The following is a 22,597-nucleotide window of genomic DNA, read 5'->3' on the forward strand; positions in this document are numbered from 1 at the left end:
TTTCCACTAAAGTTTGGAGTGTTTTTGTGGGAATGTTTGCCCATTTATCCAGTAGAGCATTTGTGAGGTCAGACACTGATGTTGGACAAGAAAGCCTGGCTCTCACACACTATTCCAGTTCATCCCAAATGTGTTTGATGGGGTTGAGGTCAGGGCACTGTGTGGACAGTCAAGTTCTTTCCCTTCAAAGTCATCTAACCATGTCTTTATGGACCTTGCTTTGTACACTGGGGCACAGTTATGCTGGAATAGAAAAGGGTCTTCCCCAAACTGTTCCCACAAAGTTGGGAGCATAGCATTCCCCAAAATGTCTTTGTATGCTAAAGGGGACATACAAAGACATTTTGGACAATGCAATGTAAAAATTCACTGTAAAGTAGTGAGCGCACAGCCTGTATAACAGTGTACATTTTCCCTCAAAACAACTCAACACACAGCCTTTAATGTCTAAACCTTGGCAACAAAAGTGGAAATGTCCAAATTGGGCCCAAAGTGTCAATATTTTGTGTGGCCACCATTATTTTCCAGCACTGCCTTAAACTTCATGGGCATGGAGTTCACCAGAGCTTCCCGGTTGCCACTGGAGTTCTCTTCCACTCCTCCGTGACGACATCATGGAGCTGGTGGATGTTAGAGACCTTGCGCTCCCCCACCTTCCGTTTGCGGATGCCACACAGATGCTCAATAGGGTATCGGTCTGGAGACATGCTTGGCCAGTCCATCACCTTTACCCTCAGCTTCTTTAGTAAGGCAGTGGTCGTCTTGGAGGTGTGTTTGGGGTCGTTATCATGTTGGAATACTGCCCTGCGGCCCAGTCTTGGAAGGGATGGGATCATGCTCTGCTTCAGTATGTCACAGTACATGTTGGCATTCATGGTTCCCTCAATGAACTCTATATATATTTGTTTTTTAACAATATCCTTCCTTAAAAACAATATATTGATTGTGTGGGTACAGTAAATGAGAAATGTAGCCATTAGCAAAATAATACATTGCTGTTATATTGTATGTGTACGATAGACAAGGTGTTTAAGGGATTAAGCGGTTTAAATAAAATTTTAAAAAAAGTAACCTTATTTCATTATATTAAGCTTGTTTGTTTCCTTTGATTAAATATTGTCAGAGACAAGTGGAAAAATTAGTTAGTGTAAATGAACCCTGGTCCTTTAGCCTGTGAAATAATTATGCTGATGGAAGTGGCCATGCAAGCAGAATGCATCACATCTCAAAGACAGTAAGATGACTCTGACAAGTACCATTACCTCAATTTGTGGCTTACTTTCCTTAACACTGAAATTACATTCATTAACTCAGATGAAAACAAATATGGAGTCACCTTTGAGGTAAAAGTCAAACAGACAATTATAGCTCTTAAGCTTTGTGATTGATGGCAACACACAAGATAAATATGATGGTATACTTTGCTGATGTGTGTCCTGTTGGCCATCTAAAGTAGGGCCACTGGTTTACTTTGAGACTTCAGTCACTAACAAGGAAAACATTGTCTAGATATCAGAATTGTGTTTCTTTTTGGTTAATCCTCATTTGGATTGTGTTCTTTAGAATTGTTGTAGTGAAGAATCATGATCATTGGCCTTCAAAATAAAATCACTTATTATTTCCCTTCCCCTTTTCATCTTAGCTACATTATTGCAAAATACAAAGGGCCGGTTTGAAAACCTGAAGAAAGCCACAATATAGACATTATTTTGACAGTATCACTTCACAGTGTATTAAATGGACATGACGATCAATGGGTTCCTCAGCCCAGTCTTCAAGGGTTCTGTTCCCTGTTGGCATAACCGTATTTCCACTCTCCACTATGCTAAGGACATAACCATTAACAGATCTGTCATTTTATTATTTTCTCTGAAGGTTTAATCATATCAACACAGATACTTTGAAGAACCTTGTTCACTTCATGTCGCATCAACCTATCAATGTCTGCTTTTATGACAATGACAATTAGGTGTTCCTGGCAAAAATGGTGAATGAGGCAACATTTTACATGATTCAAGAATTATTCTTGGGAAGGGTTTGGATATGCTACAGTACTGGTAATTATATTTCCAGTGCTGTGTTTAGTGACAACCGTGTTAAATTAAGCTAAGTAGGTGGAACAACTCCTGTACCATACTATGGAATTCAGAAATGGTGATTTTCTAATACATATGCTTTGCTTATTTAAATGTTATGAAAACTTTTACACAATTAAACAATTTACACATAAACTGTAATGTAAAGTGATATTCCAGATACATTTGGCAACGACAATTTAATTTAGGGAGTGTGGGATAAGCTAAAAAGTACCGGGTTAACGGTTAGATTTTTAACTGGTTGAGGTGCACATCTGAGCACCACCCAAAGGTAGCAAGGGCAACTCTGCTTGGCTTTTCGTGGAAAATGGCAAATAGTTTCTTGAGGACAGCAGGATTTACAAAAATTATAGGGTGACTTGAAATGAGGATGCTTACTTGGTTGGCAGAAGAGGCGTATTGTTTTTACAAATGGTCGAAGTTCAGAATTTGGTGTTGGTTGGCTTACTACATCAACTAAACATTAGGTGGGATTTTGAAAGCCTTGTGTTAGAAAACTTTAAAATGTGAAAAAAATAAAAAATTACCCATTCTATGGTTTGTTTTTTTTCATTGTACAAAAAAAAAGGAATTTTTAGTTACCATGACCGTTTTGACCATCTGAGAACATGGTTTAGTTTCCCAAAGCAATTAGGGTATTTAAAAGTTAACATTTTGCGACTGTAATTTAAAATCTCACTTATAGTGATAACCAGATTACCTTATATAAAACCAGGATATGACTCCACACCAACAATAAATGAAACACTGGGCAGTTTGAGACGTATGCACAAAAAGTGCATTTATTTTCGGGCACTTACAGGTGCCCTTGTCCCAGTGGAAAGAAACAATGCCTTCCAGTGGAAAGAAACAATGCTTTCTTTCCAGCAGGACAAGGACACCTGTAAATGCCGAAAATAAATGCACTTTTTTTGCATAAGCCTCTAGTTGCCCAGTGTTTCATTTATTGTTGGCGTGGAGTCATATCCTGGTTTTAAATCTGCTATTGACTGATGGGAGCAGCGGTGACTGCAGCCTGAGACCTAAAGTCCAAGAGGGGGCAATAAATCCGAAAAAACAAGGTGGGAGCTGTTTTGTTTATTTCAACCAGATTATCTTAGCCTTAAGTAGGTTTAATGAAACTCTACTTTTTCATTAGGATCACAGGAGAAACCAAATGATGTGATATATATGTTTACTTTTGATTATTGAAATTATAATTCAACAATTATTACAATTGCAAGGGAAAGCTAATTTGTACTCATATAATGTATATTTTTTTTTATTGTATTTTAACGCATTCCTTGTATACCTTTTTTTTTTTCCTATCCTGTCATTCCTTATTAGTTCTCCAAATATCTCTTCATATTTAACATGAGTATTTTAACTCTTTTTCCAAGCCCTAGAGCCAGCTTTCTTTAACCAAGTGTTCCCTATGTTTTACTTTGCATGCACTTTCTATTATAACTGATTAACATCAAATACCATTAGCTGTCAAAATTAAACAGGTTTTAAACCATTTGTGCCCAAAGTACCCCAAGGGAATAAAGTGCTTGGAAATAATGTAAAAATGTTGACGTTTAGCATTAAATACACGTATTCATCACTATATGCAGGGGTTCAGTTCCTTGCAAACTCCGTGAATACAGAAATTGTGAATACGGAACCATACAATTTTGCTTCTGATTACCATACACTTAAATAACATAACCATATATTTTATTTACCCTTCTTGGGTAAAAATAGGTTTCTTGTGATACTATGCATTTTATAAATATTTTACACACAGTTTTCTTTGTAATACTATAGTATGTACAAACTTGTAGTATACCAATACTCGCATACCCATTCAGTCACTATTCATTCACACACATGCACATTATTCCAAAATCCCTGGACAACATTGAAAACATTTATCTAACACACATACTTTATCACCATACCTGGGAACTCTCTGGGTTTGACCTGGAGAACTCCGGGTGAAGCACCGCTTCTCCGGTTCTCCAGGTCAACACCCAAATCCTACAGGTCGCGGGAGAGGGGTCGTAACACGCCCCAATCCCCACCCATTTTCCCTTTAAATGGGTGTGTTTCCTGCGATGTGAGCGGTAACACCCACTGGTGCAGAGGATCCGCCCACTGGCGGGACCGCCCACCCACATCGCGGGACAGTGGGCAGTCCTGATCACGTCCTGCAAGTTCATCACAACCTTCTTGCACTTAGGCATACAAGCCAACCCATGTGCACTACACTTGGACCCCTTTATCCCATCTGTGATGCTGTCTCCATCTGTGACGCTGTGCAATGGGCGAGTCACTGCACACGGCCGCAAATACCCGTGAGAGGCAAAAAAAAAATAGGTTACATTTTATCTTGCACAAATCCACGAATACTGAACATTTGAATAGTGAGGATTTACTGTATGTCACTCAACGTGAATGGGTCTACAGTTACTAAGGCCTGCATGTGTATTATAAAAAATCTGACGATGGGTGGTAGTTTTCAAAGGCTTTAGTAAGGGGGTGGCTCGGTTTAGTCTAAAGGTCCCCAATGTTCATTTAGTTGTTGTTGTGATACTTTCAAAGAGAAAATTATTTGGAGGAACCTTCGGCAGACTTGCCAGTGTGTCTGATGCACCTTATTTAGATTTTTTTCAGTAAGTACCTTGTTGAATTTTCACATTAGTTAAACTAAATGTTTTACAGAATGTTCCGTTACTTGACAGAAATGAGTTCCTACAAATGTTTCAGTTTCTCTGAACAATTATTTGGAAATAACCTTTTTTTTCTATGAAAATGTTCTCTGTATGTTGCTGATCAAACTTTTCATTAAAGATTTCAAGGTAAAATTGCTTTGTTTAAGAAAACACTTGGCAGGTACTTGTGATTTGGGACATTTTTGTAGACGGCAGACAGAAATGACGGCGGTACATACTTATTTATTCTTAAAATTACCTAAATAATTAAGTGTATATTTTTGTGATACCGTGGGCAATGAGAAATAAAGTTTAACCATTGTACACCACTGTGGAATATGATGGCGCTATATAAAAAAATAATGGCTTACATATGAACAGTACAGCTGGCTTTGAAAATATCAGCTTTTGGTCTGTATTTATTTAAAACAGATGAAATAGTTTGATTAAGATGAATTATTTTAGTGCTCCACTTAGATCTGCGGCACTCAGGTCAGTTTCATGAGATGGGGTTGTCATGACATGTTCCAGACTGGAATGGTATATTTGTGCATGTATGTTGAAATCATAGGTCAGCAATATACATGATGTATATGTATTCTTTGACCAAAATTGTGTAGATTCCTGGCATTGACCCCTTTATGAGTTTGTTGGATATCCCATTCCAAAACCATGGGCATAAATAAAGATTGGCCTCCCCACCTCTTTGTGATGATAATAACCTCCACTCTTCTGGGAAGACTTTCCACAAGATTTTGGAGTGTGTCTATGGAAAATTTTGCCTATTCATCCAGTAGAGCATTTGTGAGGTCAGGCACTGATGTTGGAGAGAAGGCATGGCTCGGCATTCCACTTCATGCGCAAGGTGTTTAATGTGGTAAGTGTAAAGGCTATGTGCGGGCCACTCGAGTTCCTCCACAACACACTCATGTGGCACAGTCATTCAGGGACAGGAAAGGGCCGTCCCCAAACTGGTGCCACAATGTTGGAATCACACAACCACCTCATATTCCTCTAATTCGATATTAGCCAACATATGTTTCTGATGTCAATTTTAGATCGACACTTTACTGTCTCAGTATTACAGCCATCAGGATATAATTGCCTTATTTCTGTTCTGTAATACTGTCCAAGAACCTTAATAATGAAAATGATGCATTTAAAATGATCAATTCAAGTAAATTATCAATGACAATAGTCGTACACCCCAAGTCGTTAAATAATTAAAATAAATATGCAAAATACTTAGTGGTGTTTAAGCATTCCACCCCTTGTTAACAGAGTCAAGTGTCAAAAGGTTATTTATTGATTTTCCATTTATGACATTTGGAGTTTGTGCTCCCATTAAAGGTTGGCAGGGCTCCAAAAGGGATGGAGCTCTTGGCCTCACATAGCAGGGCATGAGACCAGCTCAGCTTTTGGCCAGGATATTGTGCGGATGGAATTCTTGGTTAGACACTTAATTGGAAACATTGAGAAGTTGTGCTTCACATAGAATGTTTGGCCTTTAATAACGTCCAGGCTATAAAGTCAAAACTAGTCCTCTGCCTGGACAGATATTTATTTATTTATTTGCTCTCTGTTCCCCAATTATTTTTTTATTTTTTTGTTTTTTTGGTCTTCCAGCTCTCATTCACCACTTCTCATCTACTCATATCCTCAACTCCCACTCCAAACTCTTGTAGAAGGCCTTCCCAGTAGAGTGGTAGCTGTTATAGCTGCAAAGGGGAGACCAACTTCATTTTAATGTCAATGTATTTAGAATGCAGTGTCATCAAAGTCCCTGTTGGTGTAATGGTCAGGTGTCCCAATACATTTGTCCATATAGTGTATATGCGTAGATTTATATATAAGTAGATTGATGACCTAAGGGCAAAATTGATTGACATTCCAGTTTTTAGTTTGAACCGGAAAACTCCAAAGTGTTTTTGTTTTTTTAACAATTGGAACATGTGGCATATTGTCTCCAGAGTAAATGCCGGTGCATGGGCTAATTGGTGGTTGGTTGTTGCTAAATATGTGTATTATGTAGACAGAGAGAGATTGCGCAAATCCTAGTGTTTGAACATCGATGGTGAACAGAGAACTCTTTAGGACTGTTCCCATGACTGGCCAGGGTCTGTTGATACACTGTGATTTTCTTTTAATCAACATTATAAAAAAGTCTTGTATTTACCAAGACTTTTTTTTTTATAAATGTGGCATCCAAAGCTTGGCACCCTAGGCGCTGTCTAGTTTACTTTTAAAGACAGGATGGACTTTGTGTGTGCCTTATTCAATCTACAAATAAACAGATTCTTAACTATGTTGTATTTTAGGTTTTATTTAATAGACCTTCATTTTCACTTATATGCTTACAGCGTTTACAAACCGTTTCACACAGTATAGCATAAATAAACAATGACATCAGCTAGACAATTTAATTAAGTCCTGCTCTCCTTCCTACATTCTATTCTCAATACGTTTTGTAGTTTTTATCTATACAGAAAGATAGATCATAATGCCTGGCTTGGGTCCATGAACTTGGGCACAGATTCAAAGCTTCTATAAAAATCATATTCATTTTAAATCAGTTTTATAGCTCAGTGATAACAAACAGGATTAAAGGTTGGCCTTTCACCGTAAAACAAGGTAGACTTTTTTTTTTGAGAGAGAGAATGGCATCCTGCTGTGAGACTATATTCTTTTTCTTCATCGCACCTAAGGCCCTACACATTAATTAGCTTGTGTGCTAGGCAAAATGAACCTAGCATGGTAGAAATCATGCAGCTAAGTCTTCATTCTTCGTTTAATCAGCTTCTGGGAATCGACCTCTTGTCTCTAAGCAGCTAAAAGCTAAGGGAGAGCAGGTAAATATTTCATACTAAAATCCTTAATATGGTACAAGGTAGCGGCAATACTAAGGCTCATTAAAAAACAAAAACAAAAAAAAAAAACTCCAGCCATCATATGGACTTATAATGCATATAATAATGAATGTTAATTGTATGCAAATGCACAAAGGGTTCCATCAAAACCCCCATTGTGTATTTGCACCCCTTTGACACCAGCTGGTTCAGTGGCTTTAGCCGAACACATCTTCTGCTTTACCCGTGCACATGCATACTCCCCATCAGCCAAATCCAGCACTGGCTTACAGGACCCCCCACACGTATGCACAGAAAGCGCTTCCATTGATCTCAGTAGGAGCACTTTCCTGATGGTGAAACTGGCATGAACTTTGGACAGCAATAAGGATGGTGCGCCAGAGATCTGAGTTGCACACATTTTAGGAACGGGTTACTTTTATGCGGAAAGTACTAAATACTCTTGCTTTTTTTAGATACAGAGATATTTTTCAATCTGTCACTCTTTGTAATAGAGTAATATATGTTTGCAACTGCTTATAAAAATATTGTAAACTGGTAATCTAGTAAGCCTGGAAAATTAACTTAATGTGCCAAATGCGTGTCATAAAGAACAAAAAAAACTACCCTGTAACTGAACAAATGCCTGTTCTCGATTCGTTCACATTTCATTATTGAGGACTAATAAAAGAGAATTGCACTATATACTACACTTTACAGTATAAAATTTTGACAGCTACATGAATTACAGTAAAAAAAGATCTGCGTAACAGAAGATATAGAACTGTTCTTTAGAAATCCCTGCCAAAAACATTAGTACTATACAAATCTAGAATTTTGGACCGAATCAAACCCAAAATCATGACTACGTTTCTTAAATCAAACCACAAAGTGAATGTAAGATATGACACCAGTGGATTCCAACAATATTTGCCTAGTCCCTAAATATATGTACATGATAAAAATGTTGAAATACTATACTATATATTTGGTGGTAAGCTACTGAATAAAATTGGCATGTAAGCAGATGCTTCACCTGATATATTCCTGTATTCAAAAAATAGTCCAAAACTAGAGGTTCAGAGGCTTAGATTTAATATTTACTTTAGATAAGTAGAATGGCCTCCTGGTAGGAGTAGTAGAGGCTAATACAGTGAGGAAATTTAAACATGCATGGGATAGGCATAAAGCAATCCTGAATCTAAGATGAGATCAAAGGCCGATTAATGTTTGAGTCTTCAATAATGGGCAGATGTGATGGGCAGAATGGGTCTTCTGTGCCATCAAATTTTATGTTTCAGTGATTTGGCTGGTGGAAATTTATATTAACGCCATTGACTATGCTGTAAGGCTATGATAATTGCTTTATGGGCGATTAAAGATTTTGATATATATTCCATGATTATGGTATAGATATATATATATTCCACCTTTAGGGGTTTTAGGGATCAGTTCTTGGAGAAAAATAGAATGCGGGGACAGATGTCTTAATGGATGGATGGTTCAAAGGAAGTCAACATTCACAGTGAATTTCTAAATAGACCAGATACCATTTTGAGAGCTTTGGTTAGGGTTGTGAGATGCTGTTGTAATCGGTTGCAGATTGTGTGTGATTTAATGTCAGAAATATCAGTACTTTCCAGCTGCAATGTCTTCCTGAAACCTAATACATTGAGAGGAAATTTAGGCTGTTGAACCTGCAGGGCAGAAATCCCTACTGAGACGTAGCATGTTGCAAGACAAGCCATCACCAAATGACATGTCATCCGTGAAACAGTTAATCACACGTGACCTTGAACTAACCGCTAAGATGTTCTATGGCATGTATAGTCCCATTACTAGAAGAGCTACATTTCAAGGTCATTTAAGCCAATAGCTTTCATTACCAAATCAAGAGTTTTTAACTCGGGAGTATTTCCTTACATCGGTTGGAATTTTTTTATGAGCAAGTGTGTTATCCTAGCAGTGGCTTATCTACTCCTTTAAATACATTTGCATACAAATGAATTGGTATTTATTTTCAAAAGTGATACATATATTTAAACATTTTGTGTATTGTATATTGAAGGGATAAGAAGTCTTGAATAAAACCTTTTTTTAATTGAAAACTGCTATGCAAATGTGCGTGCATTAAAGAGGTATTTATCTGTTATTTCATTAAATGAATCACAATACTACAAAAATAAATGACTTGATATATATATATATATATATATATATATATATATAATGTACAGTATATTGAGTAATAACTTCTTTGCACCCCCATACATTTACACTATGAGAATGTTAGAAATGAATAGGCAAAACAAAAGTGAAATGACTTAATGGGGGTTTTACGCTCTAGCACTTTGCAAACAGTGAGACGTTACTGTTATGTTTTTAGGTGTGTTTAGTGCTCCGGGAATCAGAGATGATGATTTGAGGGTGGTGTGGAGTGCCAGTTTTCCTTCCCATTTTTCACCCCAGATCTTTCTAATACCTCTCCATTCCTGGCTGGTCCCTTTAAGGGTAGCCCTGCCTCTCCAATCCAGCTTTTCACAGGTTAAACATGTGGCCACTAGGGATCATGGGCTATGAACAGCCCATAGAGCTGTAAGCTCCACAACAGCATAGACTTCGATCTCGGCTCCCACGTGGCCACCTTGCGGGGCTCTGATGCTGAGCGTCGTGAGGTGGGCAACTGGTACTCCCTTTTTGGTGCCAGTGCCACCCCTCCACACCTCTTCCTGCACACCCCCAAAATAGGTGTCCTGATGTAGTCACCTAAAATGTTTATGATATGGGAACATGTGCATTTGTTTAACTTGTATTGCTGTTTTTCATGGGACTTAATAATCTGCAGTAATTGCATTGCATGCAGTAATTAAAAGTACTATTTTACTTTCCATAAAGCTTTTAAACCTTGTATAACACCAGATTTGACGTCACCACTATACATTTATAGCAAGGGAAAAAAACGCACATTTCTCATGAGAAAGCAACAAAATTATTTGTTATGCAGGCACTTGGGTTTTAGAAAAATACACATTCTGCAGTGTATGAAAACAAAGTGATTTCAGAATTCTGAGCCGCACACGCAAACAAAGCACTGCTGCCTGTCCTGCAAAGTTGCTATTTTTTGCGTTCAGCTCTAATTATGCAGAAAATAATTAGCTTGGCTATGTGACAAAATATGCCCGGTTTAGCCTGTAATAAGTAAATTAGCATGCTGCAAACTACGAATATTGTATCTGAATGTGTGGAAAAGGAGTTAATTTTCACAGCAGTAAGTGTTAAGGTCAGAAGCTTTTCTCAATAACGGATCAAAGTACAAAGACATAGAAAATACATTTTTTTGACGTTATAGTGGAACTAATCTATTTATATTTAAAAAAGATTTCCAGGGCACACCTTTTTACATGTTGATTTCCTTCTGTGAGTTTTTATATCCCACATATTTCAAGGAATCATCATAGGTGGTAGCCAGCAACTTCAGTGAAAGATGAGTTGCTGAGAGGTTAAACAAATCCATGAACTTTCCAGGCAGGGTTGGGAGACATAAAACACTTCTAAGGACCGCATACAGCTTGTGGACTTCAGTTTAAAGAACATCAGCCTAAATAAATCCTATAAATCCTGGAGGTTATCATTTCAAAGGAACGAAATATAATTTGTATGTTCGTATTCTAGTAAACTGTTATGATGTAGAATTGTAGTGATGAATTTGTATCTTACTTGCATTAGACCTATAAATCAATAGTGGCCCAAACAGCTGTTTGAAGGGACACTCCAGTGCCACATGCAGCGTCACCATTGGATATGCATATTATAGAACTTTCATTCTTTAGCTGTAAGAAAAAAGAACATAAAAGCATACTTACGATTAAGATAAGCTGCAGCTCCAGAGGTGCAGCATACACCCCTTCTGTTGTGCAATTTTTGTGTGTTTGGCTGCATGATGCACTCCGTCAGTGTCAGGAAAGCACTCGCTTTCAAATCATTGTTACTAGTCTCGTTAGACCCCATGAAACTCTTGCATGAGCCAGCACTGACTCACAACCACACGCACTTTAATCTCCCTTCATCCTTTCATTCATTCACTCCTCACCTCTTCTAATGCCACTCAACAACCCGGGCTTGTGATAAGCAGGGACCAGCTGGGGGGAGAGCAGAATTTCTATCATGCTTTCATGATCTCCTGATAAAGTGTTAGTTAAAAATGCTCATGGAAAGATGAACTGTCCTACTGGGGTTAATTGATTGCCAATATCACACTTCACACTTCATATGTAAAGCCAACCCTGGTCTTTGCTTTTTGACTTATCCTACAGACAGCCATAACAGACATTTTTTTCCACCTACCTTTGGCTAAACACAATTTATTTCTTTAACAGACCTACTGAATGCATATTGAGGATACTAAACTATTTTTTTAGTAGTACATATCTGCCATGGCATATAACATGCCATATAATAGATTTACCTACACTAATACATCAATTAAAATGTACACGCATTTAGTTGCTTAGTTCATTCTTGGTGTTTAAATGGCACGGATCTTAATTATTCTGGGCTTTGTGAAAAGTATAATTACCCCTTCACCTCTTCAGCTCTGAAAGGATTTACTATACAGTCTTCTAGCGCTAATGTCTTTTGCTGATATACCCATTGCAGAATATGTTACCCAAAAGCTGTGTAGGTGGTTTTAATTATTCATTACTCGGTTTCTTCTTTATAGCATTCCCAGCTGCGTTTTATTATTCAAAGGTTAATGCATAGTGAGACAAGCACATTAACTCTCACAATCCAGGACGTCCATATCATATTGCTCACCAACTCCGTCTGGCGTGGGGAAAGTTGTCAGAAAAGACGCAGAAATGATTGTTAGGCATTTTTTTAATTGGAAAAGACATGCTATGAATATATTGTGGATTTTTTTTCACAATTAACACCGGGGAAACCATTGTATCTCGTATTGACTAAACCAATAAAATTGAACCAAATATCCTAAAGTTAATCACTTGGGTTAATCAATATTACTTGGGTTCTTTGATTAGTGCATTGAAGCATATCCACTATACTTGTCCAGTTTGACTGGAATGGCATCTGAGGTATAGCTAATGGTGGAATATGTAAAATTACTTATTTTTGAGGGGGGGTTTGTGTACTATATACTTAATATTGGGATATATATACTGTATTTGCTCGATTATAAGACGACCGCCCAAAATCTGAATATTAATTTAGGAAAAAAAGAAAGTCTGATTATAAGATGACCCTATAGGAAAAAAGTTTTACCAGTAAATAATAATTCATGTCTATTTTTTTTGTTTTGTTTTTAATTTCCTTTTATTTACCAACCTGCCCCCAGTTATGCACATCTGCCCCCAGTTATGCACATCTGCCCCCAGGCATGCCTTATACCCTCCTATATGCCACTCTGCCCCATGTTATGCCTTTTAACCCGCTATACGCCACTCTGGCATATAGGGGGTTAAAAGGCATATCATGGGACAGAGTGGCATATAGGGGGACACTTACATACCCAGACACTAATATACCCACTGAGACACTTACCTACCCACTGAGACACTTACCTACCCTCTGAGACACTTACCTACCCACCGAGACACTTACCTACCTACCCAGACACTAATATACTCAGGTACTTCACTCACCGCGATGCCTCAGCAGGCGCTTGCTGCAGCTCCCACGGGATTTCAGCATGACGCTGTGTGACCCTGCTAGGCCCCGCCTCCTCCAGAAAATTGAAGAGGTCTACCGGATCTGCTTTGGGACGGCACAGTGCCGCCGGGTCCCGGTCCTGCAGCAATCTCCCCAGCATTTGCGCTGAAAAAACCTCGTCTTATAATCGAGCAAATACGGTATATAAGAATTGTATCATAAAGAAGTTGTTTTTGTTCTTGAAAAAACAATATGTACTTGTAGATACACAATGGTTAAACATACAAATAAAAATATTGCACACCAAGTTGCACGATGCTATGTATATTTAGTGGGGAATATCCGCATCCCGATATGCAAAATAAAAACATAAGTACAAATTAATCTTTCCAACAATGTAAAATGCAATGAAGATAAACTTTGGATCAGTGGCGTTTTCTGGCCTAGGTAGACTGTTTACTGTCTAGTCCCGAAATTTTTTTTTTATTTTTTTTAATGGATTTTGGAGTCATTTTTGCATGGGCTCCAATGAGTTTTACCACATGTAAACTGGAGCATGTATTCTTTAGTTATTGGAGTCCTACTGAGTTCTACTGAGCATGTGCGAGGAGCATTCCATGGTGTTCCCTGCTTTCAGTAGAGGCAGCTGAGGGGGAGTTAAATGAGACAGAAGAACTCCAAACCTAAAGAATGTCTACACCTATTTGCATTGAGGTTCATTCGAAATGGACTAATATGCATTCAACATGAAAACAGGGCCGCCATGTTCCTTTAAGATCTTTTTGCCATGTCTTCCATGTGGTCTTTTAAGTACTTCTTCATTTGTTGTGTTCTCGTACAGTAGGTATCCTTTCTGCTGTAGCATTCCTTGGAGTAGGCAGACATCGGGTTATTATATTTGTTCTGTAGGCAACCTTTCCAAATGTGATTTAACAAATGCTAATTAAACGCAGCTGCGCTCTGTTGTCAGTTTATAGATACTAAAGCACATTGCAGCCTGCTTCAGGAATAAATCCATGCTACTCTTTCCTCTATCTCGCACTAATGTGATCCTCTGTAATTTTATGACACCCATAGTTAAAATAGCAGTAAAGTTAGCAAAGCTGATCTTGTGCACATGATTTTGAAAACACATATGGGGATTCTCGTAGCTTCCAACAACCACAGAATGCTGATCACTGGTTTATCATTAGAACAGAGAGCATTGTGACTTGATTCTGCCCTGCCGGGAATACTTGTGATATATGCCTTACAAGGCCGCTAGTAGATATATATATATATATATATATATATATATATTATACTACAAAAATAGACATAATAGTTAATTTTTATCATTTAACAAAATACAAAGTGAGTAAACAGAAGAAAAATCAAATTGTGTGCCCTTTTAACATTTCTGTTGTGTTTGAGTTTAGCTGCAATTTTCTTCTTTCTCATTTAGTGCACCCACACAAAGTATATATTGTGTTTTTCAGGACACAAAGGGTTTTCTTTAGATGCAATTATTTTGATCATATCTAATAAAAACAAATAAAGTATGATGGAAAAATTAAAAAATTTGAATAGCCCATTTTCAAAGATGTCCCAAATAGGGCACAGGATGACCAGATGTCAGAATTCCAAACTGAAAAATGTGCATGCCCCAAATGTGGCCTTTTATCAAAAAAAACCTGACAATCCAATGCATTGGTGGTATCACTGTACTCGGTTTTCCATGCAATCAGACCTTAGTACGTTTATAGTATTGGGAAGAAAACTGGAAACCTAACACTATGTAACACCAAATTAAGAGACCTGGTTCATTCTGTTTTAGAACATCAGCCCTGCTGTATTGGATATAGAGGTTTGGTAATGGTAATCTGATACAAAGCATGCTCATAAGTGATAATTGATAATGCATCAATCAACTGGATGTGGATACATGAGATCTAATTCACTTTTCTATCCATTGCAGTGCTGGACCCAAAGGAGATAACATATATGAATGGAGGTCAACCATACTAGGGCCTCCTGGCTCAGTATACGAAGGGGGTGTTTTCTTTCTTGATATCACATTCTCACCTGACTACCCCTTTAAGCCACCAAAGGTTAGTAGGACAATTTAATGTTAATTTATTGCATTTCCAATACCTAACCTACAATGTATCTTGCAATCCTGCTACAATCTGGTCAATTGATTTCATGCAGTGCATTTCATAGAAGCTGTTCATTTGGATTATTGCCATGGTATATCACACTAATTAATCTCTATGTGAAAATACTTTGTTTATGTAGAAGGCTTGTACTGATTTATTGCAGTCTATTCTATTTATTTGAATGTATGCCAGGACAAAACTGTGGTTATTCCAGTTACTTTGTTAAAAACCAGTTCATTATTGGTAGAAAAGCTTACTTCAATGAAAGAATCCAGTTCAATTGCTCTTATCATATGGAACCTATAATTTTGTCTAGGTAAATTGTGCCTTATATTTTGCACATTAGCTCTTAAAACTATCAGTAACAGAGAAGAGATCTCTTAAGTAGAGTCTCGCAGCTCCGCTTTTTTTCTAGCATATTCTTGTTCTTCTCTCTGTCTTGAGTCTTCTTTCTTCATCTGCATCTCATGAACCTCCACCAAATGTCAGAGCCTCCAGTGATGTCCTGGATTGGAGGATTGAGGAGAGGGCGCCACTGGAAGCGCTACCACTTTTGCAGAAGTTCACAGGAGGTTATCTTTGGGTAAAATGGCAGAGCTTGCGGAACACCCTCTTCTTGATCCTCCAATTATTGTGGAAATTCAGCAAGAGGCCAAAGGAGGATAGAAGAGAGAAGAACAATAAGAGGAAGAAGTGCAGCTGGGAGACAGGAAGCAGGAGCGATCAGTGGAGAAGGCAGGGAAACTTTCAGAGAACATGAGAGAGAGTAAATGAGTGTGAGAGTGAGTGAGTGTACGAGTGATAGTGAATGTGGGCGTTAGACAAAGAATTTAATTACCATATTTAAAAAGCCCCTCGATTTTCATCCAAAATGAATAGGCGGGAAAATGAAATTTGTTGACTAAAAACTAATGGGCCAAAAACGAATAATTTACAAATGTCTACTGTCCATTGTACAGGAATGTTTGACAGTGGTTGATCTAAGATCAAGGGAGATTTTAAAAAGCGTTGGTCAGTAGATAAATACTTGGTGATGCAACCTTTGTTGTTTATCTGTCAACATGTAGCAGTAAGCTGCAATATGTGGGTAAGACTTTCAGTGATAGATTATGTCAACTCGGTCAATGATTTGTTTGATACCCTAGTCTCCAGACGTCATGGCATGGTGGCAGGTCCCATGCTTTAATATTCATCAACTTTGACAATAAGGATAACCAGAACAGGGCTTTGCTGCGAATAACATCACAATGTTTATTTATTATATACATACTTTATTTCCCAATTGGTTAAATAAGGAACATAATTACACTTTCATTTTGAAGGAAAAAAAAGTGTTTAGTTTGGTATCTTCAGAAGGATTTGTTCTGTGACATTGTAGTAAATCTTTTATTTTTTCCACTTCTTGTAGGGACTCTTTCCATTGCAAAAGAGTGGGTTGGCGCCAACCAATCGACCAGGAATCATGTTTCTGTTCCATATTTTGTACATTTCTTTCTGTTCCATATTTTGTACATTTCTTTCTGCGTATGGGATCCTCCTCAATCCCATGGCGTCCTCTCATTGTCCTCAATGAAGCAGGAATAATCTGCAAAATGTGTTTTGGGCTTTTGTTATTTGTTATGGAAACACTTGACTCCTTTTTTGCCACCCTCAGCCTTCAAATTGGGGGTGACTTGTTACCCACTCCCACCCTACAATACTGTTAGCAGTATGCGAATCTACACCTGTGGACATTATTGCGTTTTAATGTTTGATGATACGCTATCACCTGCTGTGACTTACAAAGAGCCTTTATATGCATTATTTGTTTAGGACGCTCCCTGGGATATGTCCCTTTAAGTATGTTTAATATTTGAATATTAGTTTTATAGTTTTATATTAAGGATTATCATCATTTTGTATTATGATTCCTGGGTTACCCCCATCTACAGAAGTCGGTTTTCAGTCATTTGTGCTTTCTGAAGGAGCTGGGCATGAATTTGCATTATGCTTAGGGTCAGTTGGCTTCACATTGCTGTATCAAAACAAGCGCACATGGGGAAAATAAAACAAAGAAATACTTGTCTGCTGTTCAAGGGCATTTTTAATAAGGCCTCGTGAAGAACGCAAACCCCATAATTCATTATATTATCACACGCGTATTCATGTATCGGTATGGGTGAGAAGTTCCCTATAAAGCTGTTGATCAAAACTGAAAAACACACATTCATTTTACATTTATATTAAGTATTTTTTCATTTTGAAATGCCTGTAATGTTATTTAAGCAAGTGCTCAGCTGCTGGCATGCTGTAGAGGTCATTAAAATCATTACAAGAGCAATGTCCTGATACAGCTTTTTTTTTCTGGAACCCTGCTGACTTAATAATAACCACCTAAGATTGTGTTAAAAGTGCTGGCTCATTATTTAATCCTTCATTCCCTCATCTCCAGCTGCACATTGGATAATTATTTAGTTATGACATGGATTGCATGGATCATTTAAAAGTGCTATATTATTTGTACTGCCGCACACAGATGTTAAAATATATCTCCAAAGCCATTAGACACTATAATATGAATTAGATTATTTGTTTGATTATCTACATTTATTTTATTTTTACCTCTATTTTAAAGATATTATATTAATTTCACTTTTCAACAGTACGCTGTCCTTTCTTTGATTATTTAAACCATTTTTGCAGCATACAGCAAACCTTATTTTTCCCCACTTAATTTATATTTATATATTGTGCTAGATGCTAGCAAATATAAATATCTGAAGTTATGATGGATTTGTTTTTACTTTGGGACATAAATTACAGCCACAGAAAAAGAATCTATGCTGGCCACATAATTACATTGTTTTCCTGTATCCTTTTCAATTAATACAGTCCAACTTTCTTGAGTGTCGAGTCAGGTTTGAATAAAAGAAGAAGAAACCTTACAGATTGCTGCTGGGAGCCATTGAGAGTCACATTTAAATTGAGAGCTTCATTATCAAGTGATCTGTCGTATAACAGCAGTGATTTAAGCAATTTCACATTGCAGATTATCCCCGTTCTTAATTGTTATACCTAATGCACAATGTGGTAATCAGATTTTCTTTTCTTTTTTTGTGGGTAGTAACATAAACATTTCCTCTTGTTATTTTCTGTGAAGCTGCCATCATTCTTCCTCGCCCTAAGATATTTGCGGTAATAGCTTTACAGAGGAACTGCACAGTTGTAAACAAATCTCTAGCACAAGACGCTCATCCACAGTCTGCTTAGCAGTACAAGCAGAGTCCTGGAGGTGTGTTATAAGAACAGTAGAATTCTAATGCCATTATTAATAAGTATATTCCATATTGGCTCGACTATAGGCCACACCCTTAAAGTTTGGTGCTATTTTAAAGAAAAAAATGTTTTTAGAGGAAAATACACAGTGGAATGGTAAAGCGGTATTTTATCTAAGGAACAGTAATACATGTATTTTATCATTTTTGGTATCTATTATGCAGTTAGTCAGCACATGTTATATACAAACAGAAATTTGGAAAGCCAATAGCCATTTTAAGGTCCCCCTAAATTCATAATGCACCTTACTTATACATATGCCCCTCTGCCCTCCAGATATGCCCCTCTGCCCTCCAGATATGCCACTCTGCCCTCCAGATATGCCACTCTGCCCCCCAGATATGCTTTATAACCTCTGATAGTCACTCTGCCCCTTAAATGCTTTATTATCCCAGATATGGCACTCTGCCCCCCAGATATGCCACTCTGCTCCCTAATATGCTTTATAACCCCTGATAATGCCACTCTGCACTCTGATATGCTTTATGCCACCCTGATATGCTGCTCTGCCCCCTCCCCCAGACTTACCAATGCATCCCCAGACTCCATGGTGTCTAGCAGGGGTAGCCGGTGGACGTCTGCGCGATGCCATAGACAACCTCTTCTGCTTCAGTCAAAGAAGCCCTGGCAGAAGTGCCGACAGCAGTGGAGGTTATGTGTGCGTATCGCACAGGCGTTGTCCGGCTACCAGTGTCAGCCGGTGAACGTCTGCGGGATGCGCTCAGACAGCCTCCGCTGCTGCTGGCCGGTAGTTTCCCTGGGGGCTTCTTTAATGGAGCACCGGAAGGTCATGACTGTGCTCCGTCATACAAGCCCAGGCGGAAGTGCCGGCAGCAGAGTGGGTTGTCTGCATCGCACAGACTCCCACCGGCTGCCAGAGAGGAGGATCCAGGTCCCCTGCAGCGCTGTGGGGATCTGGATCCTAACCCTGCTGCTTGGGAGTCGGGCGATAAAAATTGTACATCCCTGCGCTTAACCCTGATTATAGGCCGCACCCCCGCTTTAAAGACTTAAAATGAGGGGGGGGTGCGGCCTATAATCGGGACAATACGGCATGTGTATATATAAATGAGGGCCAGAAATGAGTGTCAAAATAAGCATATTAGATTGCCGCTCTTTCTCCATACCCCGCTCTTAAATATGCAATGATAATCAGCCAACCACCAAAGTGTAGCAGTAAATTAACATTAAAAGGATAGGAATAAATAAAGCAGGAAGAATAATTATACAAACCCTGAGAACAGGAGGTTAAGATGTCCCCTTCAATACACAGAGATGGATTTGTTATGGATATATATATATTCACAACAGAGACATTTTTTTGTAATTTCATAAGTAACACCATGACACCATAAATTTGTACATGTGGATGTGGTATGTAAATTTGCAATTTTGCGAACATTAAATATTTGTACTATCTACTAGCAAAGATTGCAATCTTTAAATGTATAGATTTTGTATTGTTTCTGTGGACTTGTATAATAATACTTATGGTACATATATTTTGACATTTTGAGCAAAAAATAATTTTATAATAGAAAAAGAAATGTCATTTAGGCCTAAGATATACTGAAAGGATATTTCAGTGGTCTGTCCTATCTAGGAGTGCCAGATAACATTGTGTGAGGTGAGGGGCTGCTGGATAGTGTGTGTGGGGAGGAGAGGGGCTGTCAGATAGAGATTTGGAGTACGGGGCTCCTGGGGTGGAGGTTCTGCATGATGGTATTGTGTGCGGAGTGGTGAAGGCTGCTGCGTTCTGTGTCCCCAGGCAGTTGAGGGGCTGTCAGATACTCTTGTGTAGAGAAAAATGGAAAAGAATATGGAGATAAAGGATGAGAAGAAAGAGAGGAGAGAAAGAAAAGAAGAGAGGAGATAAAAAGGGTTAAAAAGGTTTATTTAGCACACTAAACCATACAATTTGGGAAAGTTATACCCCTAACTCTGCAGTTGTATAAGGATTTTGTTTTTGTTCTGCTTTGAACATTTGCAAAGTCTACACTACGCTTCTGCATGCGATTAGCTTTGTAATGACAGAAAGTTTTCTGGGTTTTTTTTATTATTATTATTATATTTTATTGATTCAACGTTTTGGCAAATAACTTGTCCTTTGTATTGGCGCTCTTCCTATTTTCTCCAAAATTAGTGATTAACTTCAATTCTAAATGCAACACGTTCTGCATTCATCCTATAATCATTGTTACATGTTCTTCCACAAACAGCCATTTCTGCTGCTCTAAAGTAAAGGATTTTAATTCAAAGGTTGTCCTTGAACAAATGGCTAGATATTTTCACAGTGTATTACTGTCTGCACTTGGTCTTTCTTTTTCCAACAGATCGCATACTAGAAGTACTCAGTAGTTCATAAACATCTTAACTTCCATTACTGCGTTTTGTAGTCTTTGTTATTTTATTATAATGCTGTAATGCATTTTTGTTATGTTGAATGACAGATGGGGGCACTGCATCGCTGACGGTTCATTTGTGTGAATATTTCATCATAATGGAAGTGATTTGCCACACTGTTGTCATTCTAGATATATGCTGAAAGATATATAAGTTGGAATGGGTAGCATATACCGGTAACTAAAAAAGTATTAATAAAGCCACCTGGGGATCCAGAAGTCTTGTTGTAAAGATGGTACAGCAGACGCACAACATTGAGCTCTTTCTTTTAACAAGCGTGTTAGGGAGTGTTGTCCAATTCTTGTAACACATACCAGTGAAGAACATAGTCTATGTTAAATAAACTATTTAGTTTAGTATTTTATGAGTTAGCTGAACTGTATATTCCGCTTTATTAAATTAATGTGAAATGCAAGGACTTGTAAACACAGACAGGCAACATTTCAATTTAGGCAACTATTATTTGCGTTATTATTACATTATAAAAGCATCATCATGAATTTGTCCTCTGGTATAACATGCTAGCAGACTTAATCGATCTGAAGAGGCCACAAGCACCTTTTGAATATAATTGTTTGGTTCATTAACCAAATACCTGATCTTTTTTTCCCAGTTATACGCTGCGCTCAAGTGTTTAATCCCAAACACATCTGCGTCTGTTCAGTAAAGGTTGAGTGAATGCAAGTTTCCAGATACCGTATATTCCGGCGTATAAGACGACTTTTTAACCCCAAAAAATCTTCTTAAAAGTGGGGGGTCGTCTTATACGCCGGGCACGGGCGTAGGAACCGGGGGGGACAGGGGGGACGGATCCCCCCCAGGAAATCATGCGGGGGGGACCGATAATATAGAAATCCCCCCCAGGGTGAGCGCACTCGGGTGCAGCTGTGAGGGTGCTCACAGCTGCCCGATCGGCAGCTGCAGCCTGCAGGACTGGTTAGGGAAATCCGTGATCTCCCCAACCAGTCCTGCAGCTGCATTAAAGTCACACTCACCAGCTGTCTGTAACTGAGCGCCGGGGCGACGGGATATGACGTTTATATCCAGCCCCGGCGCTCAGCAGAAACAGCTGTGTGCAGCCGCACTGCACAGACTGCGAGCGGCAAACAGAAGGAAAGTTAGAACAGAAATCAGAAAGGAGGAAGCAGAAAGCAGGAAGGAGGAAGAAGGAAGAGAAAGCAGAAAGGAGGAAGAAGGAAGAAAAGGTAAGATTTGTGGAGAACCAAGGTGGGTGGATGGTTGATTATTGGGGGGTCTGATGTGGAGAACAAAGGTTGTGGGGGGGTCTGATGTAGAAAACGAAGGTTGTGGGGGGGTCTGATGTAGAAAACGAAGGTTGTGGGGGGGTCTGATGTAGAAAACGAAGGTTGTGGGGGGGTCTGATGTAGAAAACGAAGGTTGTGGGGGGGTCTGATGTGGAAAACAAAGGTGGGTTAGGGGGGTCTGATGTGGAGAAT

General features: G+C 38.5%; 1 protein-coding gene across 1 annotated transcript in view; it reads left to right on the top strand.

Annotated features, from left to right (window-relative positions):
* LOC128496491 (ubiquitin-conjugating enzyme E2 E2) overlaps positions 1-22,597 on the top strand; it is a 107,788-nt gene that overhangs the window by 64,065 nt on the left and 21,126 nt on the right. The window contains exon 4 of the mRNA XM_053466143.1: positions 15,242-15,374. Coding sequence (XP_053322118.1) covers positions 15,242-15,374 — 133 coding nt within the window. The remainder of the gene's footprint in view (positions 1-15,241; positions 15,375-22,597) is intronic.

The sequence above is a fragment of the Spea bombifrons genome, chromosome 5 (genome assembly GCF_027358695.1).
Source record: "Spea bombifrons isolate aSpeBom1 chromosome 5, aSpeBom1.2.pri, whole genome shotgun sequence".
NCBI lineage: Eukaryota > Metazoa > Chordata > Amphibia > Anura > Pelobatidae > Spea > Spea bombifrons.